At 39.6% G+C, this 22,985-nt stretch overlaps 1 protein-coding gene across 14 annotated transcripts in view; it reads right to left on the bottom strand.

Moving 5' to 3' along the window:
• The window catches only part of MBD5 (methyl-CpG binding domain protein 5), a 127,311-nt gene that overhangs the window by 19,156 nt on the left and 85,170 nt on the right, over positions 1–22,985 (bottom strand). For 7 of the 14 annotated variants that reach the window (XM_046944160.1, XM_040704375.2, XM_040704374.2 and 4 more), the window contains 4 exons: positions 20,514–21,191; positions 15,640–15,742; positions 15,015–15,195; positions 9,663–11,801 (listed from right to left, as the gene is read on the bottom strand). In XM_046944160.1, the coding sequence (XP_046800116.1) occupies positions 9,663–11,801; positions 15,015–15,195; positions 15,640–15,742; positions 20,514–20,626 (2,536 nt within the window). In that variant the 5' untranslated portion in view covers positions 20,627–21,191. The remainder of the gene's footprint in view (positions 1–9,662; positions 11,802–15,014; positions 15,196–15,639; positions 15,743–20,513; positions 21,192–22,985) is intronic. The other 7 variants (XM_015289881.4, XM_040704376.2, XM_015289878.4 and 4 more) reach the window with 4 other exon arrangements.

The following is a 22,985-nucleotide window of genomic DNA, read 5'->3' as shown; positions in this document are numbered from 1 at the left end:
TGGGGAATCCTTTACTTCCCAGCAGGGCAGACACGCACACCCAAGGTTTTTGCTCAGCAGATGAGAAAGGCTTCCCTTACCACTCACAGCCACACCACGTGTTAAGCATCACATGGATATATCTTTTAATTCAGGCATGTGGGAACTCTTCTATATGTAGTGCTCTCATGACTATCAAATCTAATTTGGTATTTTCAAATGGACCTAATCCTTATTTCTAATTATTTTTTATTTATGATCTTATTTTTCATACCACTGAGGTAACTGATCACACAGTCATCTGCAAGAAAGCAAAGCACAGACTCAGAAAACTATTGCTTTAGAATTCTGTCATGCACTGGTCTACTTTCTATCCCTCATAAAGCTTCTGGAGATCTAATCTGAGAGGTCCAGAGCACCACTTATCTTTTCTCTGGATTAATTAGGCAATTGATCACTACTGAACAAAAATCTTGATGGATTCTGAGCAGAAGAGAGGGATGTGCATGTACTGCAGCCCAGACTTGAGAAGGTGGGGATCCAAGGAACATGCCCCAAGCAGACAGACACCCTGACAGGCAGGAAGGCTTCCAGCTGGGAGTTCTGCACAGTAGCTAAAGCAATATTTAGAACTGCTTTCTGGGGCAGGTCTATCCACATGCATGGACTGAAGCACCAGAAGAGAGTTTCTGGATCTCTTCCAAAACACCTTCTCCTCTGAGCCAACATTTCAATGAAGGGATACATGCATACCCATCCTCATTAAAGCCTAGTGCGGCTGGACAGCTCCTCAATGTTTGGCCCCAAACCAAAAGACAACATCTGAGTTATTTTTTTTCCCTTCCAAAAGACGGATAGCCTCCATAATTGCGATTCACAGCACTGCAGCAAGAAGGAACATCTTCCCTGGGAGGACCAAGGTCAGGGATAATCCTGGCCTGTCCCTCCCCAGCCACACACCAGACTCTCCAAGACCCAGGACAAACATGAGCAGCCCTGTTTGGCTCACAAGGAGAAAAAAACGATGGCTCACACCGCAAGTGAAGGTGCGAACAGGTCAGCTAAGCAGCAAGGAAAAAAGCCACGTACCTCATCAAAGTGCCTGTAGAAAGTGCTGCCAGCACGACAGAAGCAAAGTCCTAATAAGTCTGCCCTTTTGGCTGGGCAGTAGCAACTGTAATATAGAATTGACTCAGCTGTCCTTTGAGGTCTAACTCTCATCCACAGTGATACGTAGGCTATATAAATGCAGTATTTGCTGGGAGTTTCAAAGAGGGAAGGCTGACAGTGAAGACCAGACATAGATGTCAGCTGAAAAAAGCCCCTTTGCATACAAGCTGCCTCGCTCAGCAAAGCTGCTGGGAAACCAGGGCTGTAATAATCTGGACTGATTCCATTCCCTTCAGCCCTTCAGGACAGACAGAAGAAAAGGTGACTGCAACACAGAACTCCAACGGAGAGAAGAGAACCCAGAGCAACAACATGAAATGCTGCCTTAGTGTTATACCCACATTCCAGTGACAGTTCATAGAATCACAGAATGGCCTGGGTTGAAAAGGACCACAGTGATCATTGAGTTTCAACCCCCTGCTATGTGCAGGGTCGCCAACCAGCAGACCAGGCTGCCCAGAGCCACATCCAGCCTGGATTAAGATGTTCTGATGAGAAATGTGAATGAGAGTCCATAGCTAAAGGGAAGTCACAAGTTTCCTAAAAACACGGTATTCTGAATCCCAGATACCCAGGGCATCATTAATGTTAGCTCAGAAACAGGAGTCCTTGTTAAGCAGAAGCTCTTAAGAGTAAATACAGAATGAAACAAAGATGGAAGAGTTGCACTAAAAGTCATAAAAGCCCAGGAAGACTGCAGACTTTCAACTCTTGCAGACACAGATGTCTGCAGAACTTCTTCTGCCTGTGGTTGAGAGAAAGGGACTGTCTTTGTAATGCACTGAGAAGAAATATCCAGATTGCTAAAACAGATATATATCCATTCTTCTCCTAGAAGTTCAGATAAATGCTTTGGGAATAAATGAATTTGAAATTGAATAAGATATACATTTTAAAAATTATTCCTTTGTGGATACAGTAGTTTATTTGTGTACATTCTTGTTTTGTTTTCTTTTGAAAGCAAGTCGATTTTCCTATGTGGATTTCATCTTTGCTCCTTAATTTTTTATTTTTTTTCAAGTATTGTTTGAGAGGTATTCTCAAGCAGATGCAGCACGTAATGAAATCAATTGGCACTGAGAAGACTCACTCCATGCCCAGTTAAAGACATTAGAAGATATTTATCGTTTACATATCAGCGTTGTTTCGCCATGAAAACACTGGCACACATCTGTGCATGTGCTGCTGTAGGGATGGAACAGTGTAGTCAGAGGCCTGTCTTGTTGTGAATCCTGTTTTTTAAACAGCGCTAAGATTTAAGATTGGAACAATACTGAGAGGTGCATGGCAAGTTTCAGGGGTGTCCTCAGGGCCACCCAGCCACGTGCCAGGCCTCCAGAAGCTGCATCAATAGGAAGTGAGGACTACTATCAGCCTAGAGACACAAGCACACAGTTGGCATAAGAGGTAATGTTATTAAATAGGCAGTTTTAGGAGGTTTAACTTTCACACAATGATCAATGCTAATGGAAGCAATGTGATCTCATATTCCTTTGAAATTGGAGACATTTTCCTGCTTCAACTCCATATTTCATCACTTACCTAAACACTCAGAATCAACAGCTATACATTCTTGTAATTATATTCTCTGTATTCCTTTAGAATGGAAAACATTTAAGATATTTATCAGCTATCGCATCCATCCCAGTGCTTTCAATTCCAAAGAAGCCATAGCTCAGCAGTTAACCACAAACCACTGACGGCTGTGTTCCTTATCAAGATCGTTTGCTCCCTTGAGACAACAGGAACAACGAACGCCGGGCCGATAAATGGAGTGCTCTTCCCAGGCCAGCAGGACCAGGAAGAGCCCGGCCTCCTGTCACGTACGAGGGACAGGAGTATGCTCTTCTGCTCCTACCTGTGGGATCATGCTATCACTGCAGTGACTGAGTGTGGAGAAGCCAGCACTTCCGGTCTTCACTCGCCGAAACAGAACTAGCCCAGCACAACCGGTACACATACAAATACAATACTCAATTTCCTTTTTCCATTTCTACTAGAATTGGAGGTTTACTCAATTTCAGCTCCCTCTACTAAACAAATGAGTTAATTAAACAGAGCTTGAACTGAGTTTTCCCTAAGTTTTTCCTGCTTGCTCGTAGTTGCTAATGATAGACATCCAAAAATTTGAAAGGCAATATCTATTCCACTTCCACATTCTTTCTCTACTTTAAACCTCATGGTAGAATGTATGTTCATGTCAATGCTATAAAAATCCCTTGTTAACAATTACAGTTTACCTAATACGACCACCTATGCCTATTAAGCCAGTGACTCTTCTACGTTCAGAGAACAAGAGTGGTTTTGAGCATAAGATCTCTCTCCAGAGTTAAAAAGCAAATAAATTTCAATGGCAGGGTAGGAAGCAGACTTGATGTACTATACATTTTCATCTGTGGAAATCTTATTGCTCATATAGAAGATTTTCTTTACAGTTCTTATCTGAAGAGGAAAATATTCACTTTTTTTCCCCCAAGATAACAACACGAGAACATAGGGCAGAATGTTGAAAAGCCATGCCAGATTTCAAACAACAGCAATTCCTTGTAATGATACTTCCCTGCCTCACCCCTGCCCCCAAGGAAAGTCTCTCTACATGCTTATATAAACACCAAAACCCAAAATCAATAGAACAATTCAATTGGCTTTATAATTAGAAGAGTAGCTGTCTGGCATCCTGTCTAGGGGTTATTTCAGCTTAAAAAGAAACTTTTCTCAGACATAACAAGTCCCATAAAGGACGCCAGCCAGCCACTCTTCTAAATCTTAAGTTGAAAAGTTCTGTTTTTATATTTCAGTGCTTTATAAAAGTCAGGGGAGCAAATACAGAGGCTCTCGTATTAGGTTACTTTAGGATGTAACACCTTAAAGATATACAAAATGGTATATTCTATATGTATACCCCATACTTTTTTACAACAATTGGTATTTTTCACATAGATTAAGGACAAATCCTGTAGTCAGACCAATGCAATTCATTCCTCAGGAGGTTTAGCATTACAGTACAGACAAAAAGCAAGAGAACGCAACACAGTTCAAATGGTACAGAACTGGGATGTGTCCTGAAGATCATACCCCATGCCAATGAAGAAGAAGAAAAATGAACACCGGTTTGATTTGAAGGCAATTTTTCTTTGAATGGTGATCTGATGATCAGCAAGATAATTTCTGATTCTGCCAAGGAAAGACGATCTCTGATGGCTTCACTCTGAACAGCTCTAGCCAACTGTTAGCATGGCAGGAAAGAATCTTTCACGAGTTCTGGTTCTATCAGGATTAAATCCCAACAGATGAGAGTAGATGAGAACTATTGTAACAGTTAACACAGACAAATATTCTGAGCAGTCAGTATGAAAGCAGTGCACTTCACTGAGATTTCCTAAGTTCAGAAGGGAGGGCAGTAAGAGGGGAGATCTGAGCTGAACGGATACAAAGGTCTGACACAACTACCATTACTGTTCAGAAAGAACCTAGGTTGTGAAATTTCACTTAGGTTGAGTTGGTATGCTCAACATGGCCTCTGCAAGCTCGTTTAGTAGCCTCAAAAAATGAAGCCATTTATTTCTTTGATGCTGAATTTACCAGCATTTTGCCATTGGATGTTGTCATTGAACATCTATCAACAAAGTAAAAAACAGAGAGCCACAGAATCATCCAACCTGGAAAAGTCCATCAACATCATTGAGTCCAACCATCACCCTCACCTAAACAATTCAGCTCTCCACCTTCCAGATATTGCCAAGTATGAATACCTATAGCAAGCGATACAATTCCTTGGCTATGCCCATATTTTTTAAAAAAGCAGATGGCAGGCCATTCCCAACAGCTGGAAAACCATCCAGCTTGACTCCCTGACCTGCTGACCTGTTCTTGGCACGGGCTGAGCCTGGCTCCATGACCTCCTGTCAGGTACAGCAGAAATGGTACCACTAGGCTCACAGCCTGAGGTCTGACCCACCACCACCACAGTTTTGTGGTTCTCTGAAATCCAGTACTTCTTTACCTTTCATGAGAAGTGGCCACTAACCAGAATGCCACAGCCAAGCTCTGGTTTTCTCAAGCTATGCACAGAGCCAGGAGCAGCCCAAGCTCCATGGGCATTGCTCTTTTATGCATCCAAGGACCTCCCCAGCTTCTCTTTTCTTCTTTTTGTTTTGCAACATCACTGATCTGACAGCTTGCATTAAGTCTATTAAATCTTTGAGTCACTGTTTTCCAAGGCAATGTTCCATTCCCAATTATATTACACCAGACTTGACTGCATTAAAATAAATTCTGTTTGAGTGGGATAGAAGCTCCTAACTGATTGGCATTGGTCTTGCGTGCTCCTCTTCAATTAATTATATCTGTCTATTTTCTGTTCTGCAAATTTCACCAGTAAAATTTTACTATTCTTCATCTAAGGAAGGGATATAGTCTCAGTATTTTTTTTTTGCCAAACCTATCCTTTAATTGTCACTGGTAAACTTCTAGAAGTTTCTCATATTTCTGATATTTCAGATACCTTATTATCTTTATTCCTATTAGCTACGGTTCACTCCCTTATCAGCCGTACGTAGGTTTTACTTCCAGGTATTTTTTCACTTGTTTTCCTGCATCCCGTAATACAAGTGGCATTCTTAGCAGGATTTGCAATGCTAAACATTCAATGCTTTGCACAGAGATTTCCTACCCACTGAACTCCTGGACTAACAGCAAGAAAATAAGAAATGAAGCAGACTCTACAATAAGATCTATGACACAGTGATGCAGCTCTTTTTACAAAAATACAGACAAACACAAAGACTGCTTCTGGGAGGCAAAGTGGCTTAACGAATAAATCCGTAAAGCTGCCAAATTAGCAAATTGGATACTACCTTCAGTTTGCATCTGAAGTCTGAGGGCTTGATTCATAATGAGAAATTCAGCGTCAAAGGTTAACAGAAGTACTAACAGCACTCAGCAGAGAAAGTGAGTCCAGAACCACGACTCTTGGCAAAAAAAGGAGACTTCTTCCAGAATTAATAGCTGTAAACAGTCCGTATGGATTTGATGCTAGCTCCTCATGTAAGACCACTGTTTTAAAATAAAATGTTTGCAACCTAAATACTATAGAAGCGATACGGAAGTTGTCAATAAAAACAAGTCTAATAGGCTTCTAAGGGTTCAAAATTAGAAATGTAAAAAATCTTTCCACTGTGTAAATAAAAATGTTCATTTTTATACCTATTCATTTTTAATTCAATCACACTCATACTGAAACCTGGAAACTACGGGTATTACCTCTGGAAGAAGCTGACAAAAGGCAAAATAATGAAATTTGGTCCATGTGATTAAAGTCTAACTAAAAGCTTGGGCAATAGTCAGAGATTTAATTGTGGTGATTCTCGGTATTTTCTCTCAGGAACCATTAACTGATTAGTAGCTATTCTGAATACTGGCACAGAAACAGAAAACAGATCCAGCAATTAAAATATGTAGAAATAAAGCAAAGAAAACCCAACAAAAAAACCAACAAAAACCAACCCACAAACTCAAAAGATGAATGTATGAATTTCCTGAAGACATCATACACAGCTAAACTCAGCTTGTACACCTGGCTCCTTCTGCATGCTTGACACTGTTCGACTCCATACACCACAATTATCAGCTTGCTACAGCTTCATACAGAATAATTCATACTATACTTCTTGCCATTTTTGTCACATTCTATGTAACTGAATGCAGCCTGGAAACAAACTCCTATTTTTAAAGGTTACTATTAACACAAAATTCTCAACGTTTCATGCTCATTTCAAGGCAAGAACACTTCCATTCTACTGCAAATACAGCAAAATGCCCCTATCTGGATTTTCACTGGCTATGGATTGCATTCAGATCTAACATCTGAGCCACATGCCTCTGCGATGACTCAGGCAGGAGGCTGGGTGAAGGACTGTGCAGTTCCAGGGCACTGCCTCTGGGAATAATGCAAAGGCACCAGATCCTGAAATTTCATCTTTAAAAAGAAAAAGGCTGTCAAGGTTTCTAGCCATCACAGATACCAATAACAACACATAAACAACTGCAGGTTGTATGTATTTCCCAAGCATCAAAACTAAGGAAACAAAACCAGTCAGCAGTGAGGAACAGAACTGCAGTCTTTGCCTAAGCAGGGTTACCATTTACCATTTGGATTAGAAAAAAAGGGTCAGTTTAAGCCCTTATAATTATACTGCTAGAAATCTAACAGTTATCCCTAAAGTATTAGAAATATCATCCTTTTCTCATTCAAGTTTGGTAGTTTGAAAGATTTCACGTAAATCTGAAGTTCACACATGGAGTTATCTATTTATTACTGATCATCATCCCTGAAGGTGCTCAAGAAAGGTGTAACGTGGTACTAAGGAACATGGGTTAGTGGGTAATATTGGTGATAGGTAGACGGTTGGACTAGATGATCCTAGAGGTCTTTTCCAACCTTAATGATTCTACAATTCTATATATTATAGATGAGAACTGAATTAGCTGCTTAAGCTGAAGCCTCTTTTTTCATGGGGGTTTGCCCCAAGCTCTCTAAAAGCAGTGTGCAGCTCAGGACACTTGCACAGATTTGTTCTGTTGCTGTTGTCCCACAGAAGTTTGCGAGCAGACACTACTATTGTTTTTCCTGACACAAGAGCATCTGTCTTCTTGGGAGGAATTCAGCCTGCCTGAGGACCAAGACTGGCAAGACAAAGAAAGGCTCAGATTAGCTGCTGCTGATGTGTCATCAGCCCGAAGACAGCTATCATGAGTGGTGCCTGCCACTACCATACCTAGCGGGGCAAGGCTGTGGCACAGGGCTGGGGTCGCAGCAGTGGAGTAGGAACAAGATCCCACATGGGGATGAATTTAGATGCCTGAAAGCCTACATTAATAGCCTTTGTACAACATTTTATTGGTAACTTTTATACAGTGCAAAACTTCTGTTGATCAGTTCCAGCCTGAATTTCCTTCAGGAACCTTGAACTATTTCAATCCTTTCCCAGGAGACAAATTACTACAGCTCAGCTTCTTGATGGTAACTGTTGGCACACAGACTCTTATCTCACATAACAGTGTCTTCTGTTCTCTGTAAGGCAATGCAGTCCAATGTTGCAACAACCTCATAGCTTTCTTCAGCTGCGTGGACAGTGACAACGCAGGAAAACCCATACTGCTGATTCCCACTGACCATCAAAGACGTGGAAACTCAAGGAGTTCTTGGAAAAGGGAGTTTCTGGAATGCTGAGTGGGACACAGAGCAAAGCTCTTAGGGCAAAATGAGACTTCTGTTCTGTTGGCAAGAGTACAAGGTCTTGGAACAGACAGCATACAAGGAAACCTTCTTTGTCAGCATGACAAGGCAAAACAGCCATGCAAGGATTAATGGATACTTGCTTGCAACACAAACCACTGATATAGCTGTGGAAAAAAATGCCTTATCTCCTCAGGAATGGAGAGAAACCCTCCAAAGTCATTAGAAACTGTAATTAGCATGGTTTTTAAAAGTAATGTTTATATATTTAATTCCATTCTGTATTTTAAAGAATAAGTGGCTCTCTTAGAGGAAAACCAGGAATACACATCAGGCTTTCTTGGGTTAACGAGACAGACAGCTTGCATGCTTACCATCAGTTTAATTTGACCTGATGTAGTTTAGCTGTGATTGCATCAAACCCACACTCTGACAGTTAACCAAGCTGAAATACTGAAGTATCAAATAGTTTTTCTTTCCTGCTTAAGAAATTAACATAGAACCATCCTTCAAAAATTCATGCTTTGTTCAGTCAATAATAGTTAAACGCAATCAACATTTTTGAGCTGTCTCCCTTTCACCATTAAAGAGGATGAAGTTAGTAACAGTGGCAGACTTGCTTCCTCTCAAAGTCTTCACTGATGAATAAATCAGGAAATCTCGCTACACTCTTCCAACTGCACATACAATTTCTTCAACCATTTAATTACCAGCATAGCAAAATTACCATGACAAAGGCAAACACAGACTTGGCAGCCTCCTTTCTGCCTCCAAAAAAGGTTATTTTGAAAACTTTTATATTTCTAGTATCTGCTCCAATCTCTGACAACACTCAACTATTTAATGGAAGCAGTAAGGAACACGTGTACGGCCTAGACACCAACTACCAGGTTAGCTATAGCCTTCCAGGGTCGAAGTAGCTCAGCATGATGCAGAAAAATGTATTTGGGCAAGAGACGAAAACTGAAGTCTAGGTGTGTACAAACGTGCATGGATTTTATTTGTGAAGAGTGTATGGAAGTCGGGAAGAGTTGTAACAGGAAGGTGGTCAAGATGATTTGGTTTAGAAAAAGGGAGATATATTTTAATCTACCACTGTTTTTTCTTATTTGGTTTATTTTTGAGTATCTGGATATTAGCATGAAATAGGCATACTTTTCAGACTGGTAAGCTCAAATTTAGAAAGTAGATAAGTAATAGGAACCCATTTAAAAACAGTCATCATATTATTTCCAAACAGTCAAACATAGGGGTATCCTTTTAAAAGGAAACATACCTGCTTCAGGACTTGTTTGATTACAGCTGCTAGCAATGCTGTTTGGTATCACTGGAGTGGAGGATGCCTGGATTCTTGGCTGAGGTGGGTTCGGATGTAATGAATTTCCTAAAGCCATTCCTGACTGACTGAGCATCCCACAGTTCCCACTAGCCTGCATCTGATTTATTAAACCCGCGAGATGGTTGGTGGTGGCAGGGCTAGTACCATGGACAAAGTTAGTGTTTGTGTTCTGGCAGTGCATACCTTCCCCTCGTAATGGTAAACTCTGTGCCAGTGAGTTCTGAAGAGTGCCAGAGTTCATACTGGTGTCTGCAAAATGCATCTGGTTACCAGAGCAAGGTAAAACAGTGTTTGAGCTCCCACAGCTGGTAGTACTATTGCTGCTCATGTGAGAGCTTTGACAACTCATGGACTGAAGTAATTGGGACATAGAGCTGATGGGAAAAGAGCTTTGACTTTGCTTTCTTACTAAATCAGATCCAGCTTTGGAAACTCCAGAACTCTCCAACTGAGACTGCCTCAGCAAACTCAACACTGTGGTGGTTGGCTGCTTTCTTTTTCTCAGAGGATCTTTTTGCTGAGACATCAGTTTATCTCTCAGTGCTGCTCGACCACTTTGCCCTTCAGTCGTTGGTAGAAGCACATTGGCAGCAGGAGGGAACATGGTATTTAAAGTGCTATGTCCTTCGTTGTTGCCACCGCTGGCAACAGGTCCAGAATTGCTACTGCTGTTATTGTTGTTACCAGCAAGTTTATTTTGATTTGCTAGCTGTGCTTTGGCTGCTGCTGAGAGTAAACTACTTGCTGGAAAAGAGGCAGCATTGTGCTGGTTCAAGATCTGATTTAAAGGCATTCCCAGCAAACCAGGCTGACTCTTCAAAGAACCACTTCCAGCCGATGCAGTAGAAAAAACTGCATTGTTTGGAGGATTTAATACATTACTCATTCCAGCAATTAATGGGTTAGGGATGTCCTTGTATTGATTAAGTCCATCATGCTTGGTGGAGGGGCTAGATGGCATAGACGGTCTTGGCGACCCTATTGTTGACCGTGGGGACCTGGGAGGAACTTTAATACCAGTACAAGATGACTGTGGTCCTACTGGAGGCAGCAGGAAATTTCCATGATCTGATGATGTGGAAGAAGAACGTGATCTTTGGGGAGAAGCCTCTATCCTTCCAATCCCGGATCCCATCATATGAACTGGGGATGTCACTGGTGAAGGAGATAGGGAAGTAGAAGCTGAATGCTGAACTCTTTGAACATGACTTCCATGGTTCATGTGACCAGGTTTTACAGTTGGCAAAGGAAGATTACTTGGCAAAGGGACGACAGCAGGAGGCATGCTTACATTCATCACGGGTACCTGAGAGTGGACATTTGAATGGAAAGTAGTTGGGTTAATGATAACAGGATTCTGATTGACTGGTTTGCTAGGAATAGGGTCAAGTATGCCAAGTGGATCCTTTTCTGATGTTAATGGCTTTTTCTGAAGAGCACAAGAAGGCGGTGGAGGAGGTGGAGGTGGACCTTGGGGTGGTTTATGGTGAAACATTGCTCGTGGTATTTCCATACCAGCTGAAAAATTACACATGGGTTTTTTCATTACAGGGCTTTTTGTGGTCAAGGTTGGGGAAAGAGGTATATTAGTCCTTCCAGCCATTGCACAGGATGACTGTATGGGAGAACCATGTAGCATTACTGATGGCGGAGACAGAGGTGTCCTGTTCATATGAATAGGACTTGAGTTGGGTGCTCCATGAAAACTGGGATTGTTCCTTGTGAAAACATCAGGGCTTCCAAGTGGGTCAGTCCTAGGAGAGATTGAGCCGTCTCCATATATCTGTGATCCTGATGAAGCTGGACTGGGCATCCCACCATGACTGCCACGATATGGAGACTTCTGTCCAAGTTCATTACTACCCAATCTCTGCCTAGGATAGACAGAATGAAGTTCTTGTTGCTGGCTTCCAGCCATTTCTTGCACATAAAGCCTACCCATGGCATTAGATGCCCCTATCATCAACTTGAAAGGAGTCTTACATTCTGGCATCACAGAATTTGTAATTCCTTCATGTGATTTATTCCTCATTGATCTTGGAGTTGCTGCTCGAGTAGGAACTACCGGAGTTGCACCTGATATTAAAAACACAACAGTTACTATTTTGAAATCTGGTGTCACACATTTCAGTACATAAATATTGTGTGTGAAATCATTCATTAAAGCCTTTTGGCTAAACTTTTGCTTAAACAGAAGTAATACCTAAATCACCAAACTGTTGCTGGAATGGTGCAGACTACCCTACTACAGAGCACAGATGAACAGATCACAACTCCATTTCCCATATAAAACCTGCATAAATATGGACAACTTTAGATCTTGTGTTTATCAGGTTTTAAGCACACTTGCTACCCACTTAAAATGTATTTCAGCACTGTTCTTTCAAAACTTCAATATATATACTTTTTTTTTTCCCCCTTTCTCTAAACATCATCTCCAGTTTTCTACTCCTGAATCTCCAGCATCATCACTTCAGCTACAGCACCAGCTGGAAGAGCTGGCAGGAGGAGCAGTCTATCACTATCACAGGGAAAAGGAACCTCTGGCACCATCTATTGAGTACAGGAGGAACAAGGCCCAAGAAGGGTTTAGGTCAATTTCTGCTTGCTTTACAGGGAAAAAAAGCCCTGCCCCACAAGTTGTGCCTGATAAAGATGATTGGGGAAATGCGCTGTACTACTGTTGACATCGATTTCTATTCAGCAAAACACTTAATTGCACAGATCTGAGAGGATGTGGCTGATCAAGGCAGGGTGCAGTATACTTGCTGCTCTGTGTCACTCACTGGCACTGCGGGCACTGAGTTCCAGTCCTCTGAGTAAATTGGTTCTTAAGAATGGCTTTGCTAAAAAGGTGAGTGCATTATACAGCATCTTGCAGTATTTCACTGAATTAAGGCTTTTTTAGTAGCTTCTGCAAAAAAATTTCCGTGGTATCAAAGTAATAATTTAAGAATGGGCTCTATCTCTTACATTTGTTTTCAGGATAGAGACTATGGGGATATGCACACATTTCAACCCCTACAATAAGGAAAAAATTACTGTAAACTTCAGGACTGAGACTTGATCTTCCAACACAAAAAAGACCACTTCCCTTTTCTGCCCTTCAACATCAGTTTTGTTTAATAAATAAGTATTTCTTCAGTGTTTTACTTTAAGAATACCCTCACAGGCAGCTCCAAGCCTGGTGGACTTTCTGCCAGTTTTACTGCTCTGGGGATTTGTAATTCAGTTTGCAGTGGGAACTCAGTGAAGGAAAATGATTGCATTCTTGGCATGCAGCCCCTAAATATGCAAACTTAAGCTTGAGCGGTGAGCTAAACATTTCATGTTCAAACAAATTCAGAGGTACCTTTAAATTCTCCTACACACAAGAACTCAATTCCCTTCTTTCCTTCTCTCCGGCCATAGGAGACAGATGGCACTGAAAATCCTGCCTTCATCCTATTTGCTGAACCAGCTACATCATGACAGAAACAAACACGTTACCTTTCTCAAAATATAAACAAAGTCCCATTCTGGGGACAAATCTCAAGACTGAACTGCAACATGAAATACGTGCAAGAACCCTCACGTGTAGCGCTGAACCCAAACGAATGGGCAATTGAGTGTGTAAATGAAAGAGTATTTTGTTAACAAAGGCAATTTAGTGGGAAATTTTCTTCTTCCGTTAGAGAACAAAATTCTGATCAATAGAGAAGGTAAAAATAAGATTCATGTCTTAAATATTTATCTGTTTTCCCCTCCTTCAGTTTGCTTTTTCATTTTTTAAATGTAAATGTATTTTAGTACCACTAGCAGACAATAATAATAAAAAGATAGTAAGGAAAATGCACAGCAACCTGGGAAATTGTACTGTTAGGTCCAAAAACAAGCCTCTGTTACAAAAAGCATAATTTAAACAAAGATTTAAAACCATAAATAATCTGAAAGTGCAACAGCACTTGACTGTTAGGAACATCACTGATGTCTTCATATTGTCTACATGCTTGCAATGTATTATTTATATATCCATAACATTTTCCACTTTTATCCAGGCTGCAGAGGGTAATTACTGAGGGTTGTTTCCCTAAAGTTGTAGGCATCACAGCATGTAATCTTTCAGAGCTCTGTATTAAAAGTAAGTTTACTCCTTTGTCTTAACTACTTGGATTTGTAAGACTGCTTCAGACCTTTTCTTGTACTTGGAATCCTTAGAAAATACCTAATTTTCAGTTTAAGTTTCCATGCACTGTGTTTTTGTAGCTATTTCTACCAGTGCTACCTTTGTATCTTAGCTGAAGTAGCTTTGTTTTCCGGTTGTCATTCTCCTGATGCCTTTATTGACAGCAATTGTATCCCCTTCCAGTCACAATTTTGCGAGGCTAAGCAAGCTAAACACTTTCAGATGACTTTCGTAGAACAGATTCTGCACTTCTCTAACAGAAGAGCCTCTGCTCTATTTAAACACGAGTGCCTCTAGCAAGAACAGTAGCACAGGAAGGCAGCAAGCACAGAAAGACAGCAAGCACAGAAAGACATTTATACCTCTCTGTCTTAGAATCACATTGATCTGCACCATACTGCCATCTGGTACTGCTCACAGGCGTCTTTGATCAGCTAGTATATCTAGGTATTCTTTCTCAATAATTTAGGGCTAATAGCTTTTTTCCTCTAGTCCCCAGGTGAATAACCTTACAATTAACAGGATTTGTTGCTGTAACTTTTCTTTCACTCCAGGTGTCAACAATCCTCCAATTTTTCAAAATGTTTTGATCTTCTTTTGTTTCAAATAATACTCATCAGCATCATCCATCAACAAAATTACTTGACTTTTGTTGATCTGGATAATTAAAATGCTAATCCAGGTTGGTCTCCCAAAATAATCCTTGAGAAATTACAGTGGAGATTTTTAGTTGTATATTCTGCCTTGCAATACAATTTCCCATTTAGCCAAGTCCTTAGCCACATTCTAATCCCTTTATAATCACTTTATTCAGCTTCCCTAATTTCCCATGTGACAGAATATCAGACATATTACTACGGTTCCAAAAGATGAGAGCTAATGTATTTTCTTTGTGTAGAACAATCTGATATCTTTTCCAAGAAAATCATGCTCTTAGTCTGGGGTGACCTGCTTTTTAGATTCATTCTCTATCTACCTACATCTCTCTAATTACTACTTCCATTTTTAACTTGAATCTGTTTACTACTGCAATCACAGATATATAAGGCTTTGGGGGGTGTTTCTGTACAGTAATTATATATATAAAATTAGTTAGCTTAATGATTTTGCACGCTATTACTCACTTGTTCCACCACCAGGACTAGTTAGAACTAGTGAAGGATGTGGTGCTTCCATGCTTTTATGAAGTGTAGCCACAGCAATAATCTTTCTTTTATGTATGCATAGTTTGGTGACATCTTCATCTGCTTTAACATCTTCAGCAGTTCTCTGCTTCACAGCAGCTCCAGGATCAAAATTAAAGACCTGAGTGAAAAAAATTCCAACATTTAAAATAATTCCTATATTACTATTACTATATTAAGGACTTCTCATTTTCTGGAATTATCAAGGAAACTGCATTTCATAATACCCACTATACCTACATATGTTTGCTCTAAAATACACTGTATGAACCTACCCCCAGCAGCTGGTTAGGAGCTCTCCAGAAATCAACTCCTGCTGAAGCTACCACGTATGAATATCACACATTAACATGTTGCTGTTGATGGTAAGATGCCAGTTTAATAGGAGAACATTCAATCACCACGAGAATCAAGTCTCCATGCAGGGAGGAGGCAGAGAGGAGATTCATTTAATGGTTTGCATTCTATATACGATCAGAACAGAATTTAAGTCATGGCACAGCACATCAGCTGACATAGCTGATAAGGATTACATTGCAGAAATCAAAAATCATTATTTCTTTACCTTGGGAAGAACAAGAGGACATTCTAGGCCACATTTGCAGGTTCCATCAGTCAGCAAGTAGGTCTTCACCTGCTCCAAGCAGGATAATAAAGACCCACTGGGACTGTAAAGAAACAGAAATGATAAATTCAAGCTATTTGACAGGTCATGACTTCTATCCACCATTCTAACAGCTCACATTGACAGAATTTGATACAAAGCTAAGATTTCATATTTAGTCTCACAGTACTTCTAGCTTTTAGTCAAGAACTAAGAAGATACCAAAAACACTGAAAAAAGAAGCAACATTTTAAAGAAATATTTTACCACAGAAAAACAAACGTGCAAAGAAAGCAATTGAGATCATTGACATTTACTATTCACATTACAATTGTACTTGAAAGCTTTAACTATTGCCTAACAGCGCTAAGATGGATTTCTCCATCTTCTCTCCTATAACGTGCAGCACACAAGCAGAGGGCAATCCCCACAAACCTCCACCCCCAAATCCCATCCCTGCAGTTCCGTTGAGGCACGACAGTCACTTCTACTTTCTAGGACTGGAATCTAATTTATAAAGAAAACATCACAAATGTATTTCAAGTATGAGAAAACTCATAAAGAAAAGGGAAAATAGTAACACAAGTATTGTGGCTGGGTCTGTTAGTTGCACGTGGTGTAGTTTATTCAGCTGTGATTTCAGCCTTCCCAGTGAAAGTGTGAAATATTGCCCTAAGAAGCCAGTCCAGGGAGTTTCTGATAAACTGCACTTGGATTTCTCTAGCTCCCACCAGAAAATCATTATCTCCACATCCAAAAATAGGACATTGGAAATCCTGTTATGGCAAAATCACTAATTCATAAGATGAAAAAAGTTCTCACGTCAGAAACCTCTAACTTTCACGTTGCTCTTCATTACTCAGCCATCCAAACTGCTCATCAGGAAAAGAATACAACCGTTTGTGAGGACTGGCTGAAACACCGGTCCTTAAAAGCCCTTATTTTAATAAAAACAACTTAAGTGGAAGAGTCTGGATGATGAAAACAGCCAAGAGTCAAAAATTCCAAACTATGATGAACTTTCATTCTTAAAACTGAATGCATAAACAACTAATTATGCACAACAAGAACTTACTCATCTATAAAGTAACATCTGCAAATGTCATTTAAAGTTATGTTAACAGTTTCAGTGATATACTTGCCAGATCTGCCCTAAAATGGTTATTTTAGCGAGAATCACTTAGGTTGAATATGTGTAACGCTGACATTTGAGGATAAACAAAGTAAAAGCAATCTAAAAATAACGGTAGAAGCATGAAGAAGAATGACTTATAGGCCAGAGAGCCAAACCTTCAGCAGCCTGATCTGAGCATGCACACCGGAGCAGCCATGCTGCACAGGTGAGGTCCTCACCTGGGGGGGCCACAGCTTCCCACAGGAGAACTGCAGACTGGCATTTGCTCTCTACTAGCCCATCTACACACCACAAGTTCTGTGATGTTTAAGAAGCTCATTTCAAATGACATCTGTGGGAATATGCTGTGGAGTTAGGATGTTGTTTTACTTGCAGTGCCACAATGCAGCCACTGATGCACAGCAGCTAAACTTATCCAGAAGCCATGGCTACTGCTTGTTTTGTAGAATATCCTGAGTAGGAAGGAACCCCAAAGGGCCATCGAGTCCAACCCCGGTTCTACACAGCCCACCCAAACCCTATGGCTGAGGTTGGTGTCCCAGCACTCCCTGAGCTCTGGCAGCATGGGGCTATGCCTGCTGCCCTGGGAGCTGTGCCGTGCCCACTGCCCTCTGGGGCATCCTCTAGAACCCAGTGAAGCTATGCCATCAAAGTTCTTTTTCTTGTTTGTTTCTAGAAGAAAGTAGTTTTAATAAGCTTTACTGGTGCACAGCTTGCCTGGAAAATGCAGGTACGGGTGCAAGGAGATAGTGGAGTCTGGAAACAACAGACCCATAGGGTATATACCTACTGCAAAGACCACAGGAGGGTGTAAAGCAAGCTCTGGATAACCCATACTTACCAGGAGCACACAGAGCAGCCCACTGAACCTGTGGCATTACAGGAGTCACCATACCTGCTGCATGTATACGCAGAGTTATTTGTCTACTGAAATACCAAAATTAAGAAAAGGCCCATTTTTTTCTCTCTGCTGGATTCTTGGGCAGAAGGATTGGGCACGTGCAATGAAATCTGGATATACAAAACAGCCCAAATGATTCATGCCAGAAATCATGTCTGCTGCACACCAGTTATGGACTGCACAGATCTATGCAATGGCAAAGCATCTTTTGTGTGAACAGATTTCCTCACGCTTCTGTACTGCAAAGGATAATCTACAGCTTCCTTTGTAAGAAACTATGAAGGTTTTTTTTGTCACTCCAGACATCCAGGGGTTCTAAGACTCCAAAGAAATACAAGAGAACAAATTACATATTTGCATCAGTTACTGACAGTTATGGAATAGACATTCCATACCCCCTATTAAAGACCTTTTCTCAGTTTATTCCACTGATGGCTATTGGCTTACAGTAACCCGAAGAAGAGATTATCTGCAAGCAGCACTGTTAGTTACTAAGAAAGCAGTGCTTTTACCTGGTAATAAAAACTAATTAATAGATTTAACTGAAAGCAACTGTTGACAGCTGACAAAAAGCATGCAAGCTTTATAAAGAAGAACAAATACAGCGAGTCCTTATTCAGCTGAGATCATCTATTCTTAATATACACACTTATTTTCCTCTGGATAGTTTTTGAGTCAATATTGTTTGGCCTTCCTTTCCTTCAATAAATGCTGTGTGTATTTTCAGGGTGGTTGTTCCTTTAGAAGGACTCAACAGCAGCTTCTTGAGAGAGTTTAGGGAGAGTTCATCCTTGAAGATGCAGCTAACAACACCAGCAACTGACCTGATGGAGTGCTGCTCACATGCCACACTGGATTAGATGACATTCATCCCTTCCAGCCATCACTTCCTACTCCATGCCTTTCACCAAATAAGAATGTGGATGAGCATCTAGACACCATCTAGACTTCCCTGAATCAGAATGGCTTACAGAGGAACACCAGCAAACTAACTGTTGGATTAAAGAAAGTACACGGACAAAACTTGGAAAGAGGGCAGAAAAAGTACCAGCTTCCCCAAATTGAAAAAGACAACTGGTAAACTTGATTAACAGGGTCAACTGGAATAAAAACAGTGTTTCTCATAAGGCAATTCAGGATAGAAATATCTAGAAACAACAACAGCAACAAAAAAAACATATCAAAAAAGAAGACAGAAGAGCAAATAACTGTCAGAATTATAAACAAATTTACTAGTTTCTAAGCATGTAAGACTTCTTTAAGAGCTTTATGGCCTGCTTCTTACAGCTGTAGAAACTAAAATTCAAAAACAGGTGGGCTCATTAGCCATATAAAAATAGCAAAGAATTTTAAGTCCTGTTGTCTGGATACAATAATGAAAGGAAAAAAAAAAACATCATAAAACACCACAAAGCAAACAACTCTTTCTTTTTCATTGATTTTTAACTGAGGCAGATGCCCAGTAAATTACAGCAATAATGAGAAATACAAGGGGAAGGCTATTTATCTTTGACATGCATATCAGTGACATGGATTTTGTTTGATTCTACCAATTGAGAATATAAACAAGAAATCCTGGAATGTATTTGATCTTTTATGGTGGTTTAGTGTGAAATTAGAGTATGCTGAGACTCATTAAAGAATTTCATATTGTTAATATATAAAATGTTGAGTACAGGTGGTTATTTTAATCAGAGAAGAGCGGAATAAGTATAAGATAATAATAAATTGATAATCGTTTGCATTAATGTGATGTAAACCTGATGTACCTACATTTTGTTAAAGCTAACTTTGATCTTTTTCCAATGAGATTTAATTTTCAGTATGTTTGTCTGAACACAGTCATTTAATAGTAATTTCAATGCATTTCCTTGAGGCTGCTCCGGGATGAAGCAAAACATTCTATAAGCTAAGAAAATAAATAAAGTATCTAAAAGTTTAGTTTTAGGCTTGCATTCCTGTATTTTTTTTTTCCTACATTAGAAATGGGAGGAATCTGTAGAAGTCAGTCCTGCTGAGGCATATCAGTGGTGTTGTACCAAGAACCTTCATGGTTTTTAAAATGGACTGATGTTTTCTACAGCTACTGAGTATAATTACACCATTTAATTTCCTTTCAAAAGAGAATAAGTAAACCAGAGAAGTACAGTGGAGATCTGGAACATAAACCCGGAAGAAACAGCAAAGAAGATTACTGAACAACAGGATAAAGTTGCATGGCACCACACAAACTGAGCTGAAGGCCTGTTGCTGGCAGAAAAAGGTCCCACTCTATCTTATCTGCCACAGATTGTTTGAATGCCTGGTCGTTTCTTTGAACATGACCAGCAAATGGTCTTATAAAAAGCCAGTGCTGAGCAAGGAAAAGGCAATGAGAAAAATTTCTCATCTATCTCAGGTGTGACCTAAGAAATCCTCTGGCTAGTTTCATTGTAAAAGGCTTCAATAATAGAGGTATTAAGTAAGGTTAAATCTGCTACTGCTCAGCTTTAAAATCCACATGACGATAGTAAGTAATAAAGAACTATTCGTGCCTAAAGCAAAACGTATAGTAAGAATATCAAATTTTCAAGACCAAGTAATATTAGATTTGTAATGATAGAATATGTGCTACAGGCATGCAAATGGCATAACTCAAGTGGACTCCATTAATATCAACAGAATGAATGATCTAGTACTTCCAAAAGAATAAGCCCTTGAACTCTTTGAGTATAAGAACTAGCCAAGTCACTAATCTACCACATGTTCTGGCAAAACTACAATGCAAACAAAAACAGTAACCACTTTAGATAACCATACCTGATATAGAGCACTCCACTTTGGTCCACCCGTCGCTGCCAACCAACGGGAACTTGCACTGCTGGTGGCCCTCCATCCGTGTCCCCTCCGTCACACTCCTTTCCACCATTCATTTTTCTGTTTCTGTTTATGAGTCTTCAAAGATATCAACAGTAAGATGATATCCTTTTACTACATGTCATCATGGCCTCCCAAAGAAGGCCATTCAGTACATCTTTCCCCAAATTGTACAAAGTGCATTGGGAGGCTCCAGCTCAGTTTGAAACCAAGTCCTTAAAAGTGGCCATTTTTGTTAATGAGTCAGTTTCCCATTATAATCCACATTAAATATGCAATGTTTAACTCCTTATATATTCATAAGGACGAACTATATAGATAAAAATTAGTGCTTCCAACTTGGGAAAATCATAATTCACCAATCCTTTGTTACCTGTCAGAAAGGAGAATGGGGAAAAGGAGAATTTCTAGTTCAACAGCATGGTTCCAAGCTTGATGACTAAGATAACTTGTATTTTGTGAAAGCTCGTCTCATTTTTATAAATATGAGTCAGATCTAATACCTCCAGGTATTATACCCTTTATATGCCACATTCTTTTTGTTTTCTTTTTATCTTCCGTTCATTATCCAAGTTCTCTTCTTGAGTTCCTTTCATGACTTCCTGGCTCCAATAAAACAGCCTGAAAAACATAGACACAGAAAATACATCAGCCCTTTTCTGAAGTCTGTCAGTCCAGTTCAGTAACTCATGAAGATGTATACAGCTGCATCCATTTAAAGAGCTTAGAATCAAATTTTCAAATGTCATCGAAACCATCAAAATATGGTTTATGATAAAAATACAATCTGGCTGATGTATTCTATGATTATATGTGGATGCAGCTGAACTACATCTTAAAAGCCAAGACAATGCAACTTCTATTAAACAGTTAAAGCACAGTCTGGATAAATTAAGGGATATATCATTTAACAGAGGAGTTTCACATATGCTTCTATTCAAAATTATCAACGGATGACTAGCTCTATTAATGCCCTTTAAAAATTGTTTATAAAATGGAACAAATTTAATGTGAAGGAATCTGCTTCTAGGGTTGATAATATCAATAAAAATGGAAAAAATGTTACATTTAGATTAGATTAAAATAATAACTTCATTAAAAAAAACAACAAACACTTATATAACAAACAGGAAAAAGTCAGCAATTATGATTTTCCTAACCCAAGTTTTGGAATCTTCATGATTTTCTGTACTGATCTCAGTATTCCTACGAAAAAATCTGAGGATCATAAACAGTAACTTCTCCCCGTGTTATTATACCGTATGAACAGATTTTCATTAAGGTATTTCAGGATTAAACAAAGTGTGCTATTCTTCGAAGAACTTTTCCAAGCAGACATGACTTTACTTTCAAGACTGGAAGTTTTGTTAAGGTGATACAAACATGGAATATTTAATGTAAATAGTACATATAAGAAATCAATAGAACATAAAAGAAAATGGCACTGATGACTACTGCAGTAATGATATTAATGGGTTTTGTTTGGAATTGTATGTCAGTTCTGCCCTAGTCCTACTACTAGTGTTATGCTAACATTTAAAAACATAGTCTATGTTACTATAGATCTGAAAGATTTTAGTAAGAAGAGGTTTTCTGAGATAGAAATGGAACATTAACTCCAAGGATCCCATGTTTCTGCAACAGCAGTACAGACAACACATTACATCTTTATTTACCAGTAACAGCAGCCTTCCCTCCAGACCACCAGAAGAAGGCTACAGAGACAGGCAGTCCTCAGAAATATCCTTAGTACACTTACACAGTATATTCTCTTTAGATGTGCTACTTATAAATGTAAATTTCAAAATGCTGAATAAAAAAGAAGAATGTTTTCAAAACCAATATGGACTGGGAAGGAGCCAGCTGCACATACCCCTGGGCTAAGGGCTGAAATCTAAAGATTAAAGATTAAGAAGGTAACAGATGACATTTCATCAAAAGCAAGGCAGAATTTAGCTTTAACTTTCAGCATTATTGTTGAATGGTGTATTGGCATTACAGGTCTCATGTAAGGCTAAAATAGGTAAATAATTGCCCTGTTTTTTACTGAGAATTAACTTTCTGTAATACAGTAAAACCTGACTCAGAAAATACATATATAAAACACTGGAAGCACATATCGCAGACAGGGTTGCTAATCACTTTGCACAGCCTTACTGTGGCTCATGTTGCTATTTAGGGCAATTACACTGGATCCATTACGAGAAAAAAGCCATCACTTTCTTTTTTGCTCAAACAGCAAGAGACACTTTGAAGTAACCTTATATTTCTACTGGTTCTGCAGTGCCCCGCATTAGCTAACATCCCATCCCATCACCACCGCAATACTTATCAGATAAACCACTTTTCTGTACTGCACATAGCTTGAAACAGCACCGAAAGAAGCGAAAGAATTCAGGCAGCTGTCTCTTCTGT

The sequence above is a fragment of the Gallus gallus genome, chromosome 7 (assembly GCF_016699485.2).
Source record: "Gallus gallus isolate bGalGal1 chromosome 7, bGalGal1.mat.broiler.GRCg7b, whole genome shotgun sequence".
NCBI lineage: Eukaryota > Metazoa > Chordata > Aves > Galliformes > Phasianidae > Gallus > Gallus gallus.
This window is presented reverse-complemented; position numbering and strand designations above follow the sequence as displayed.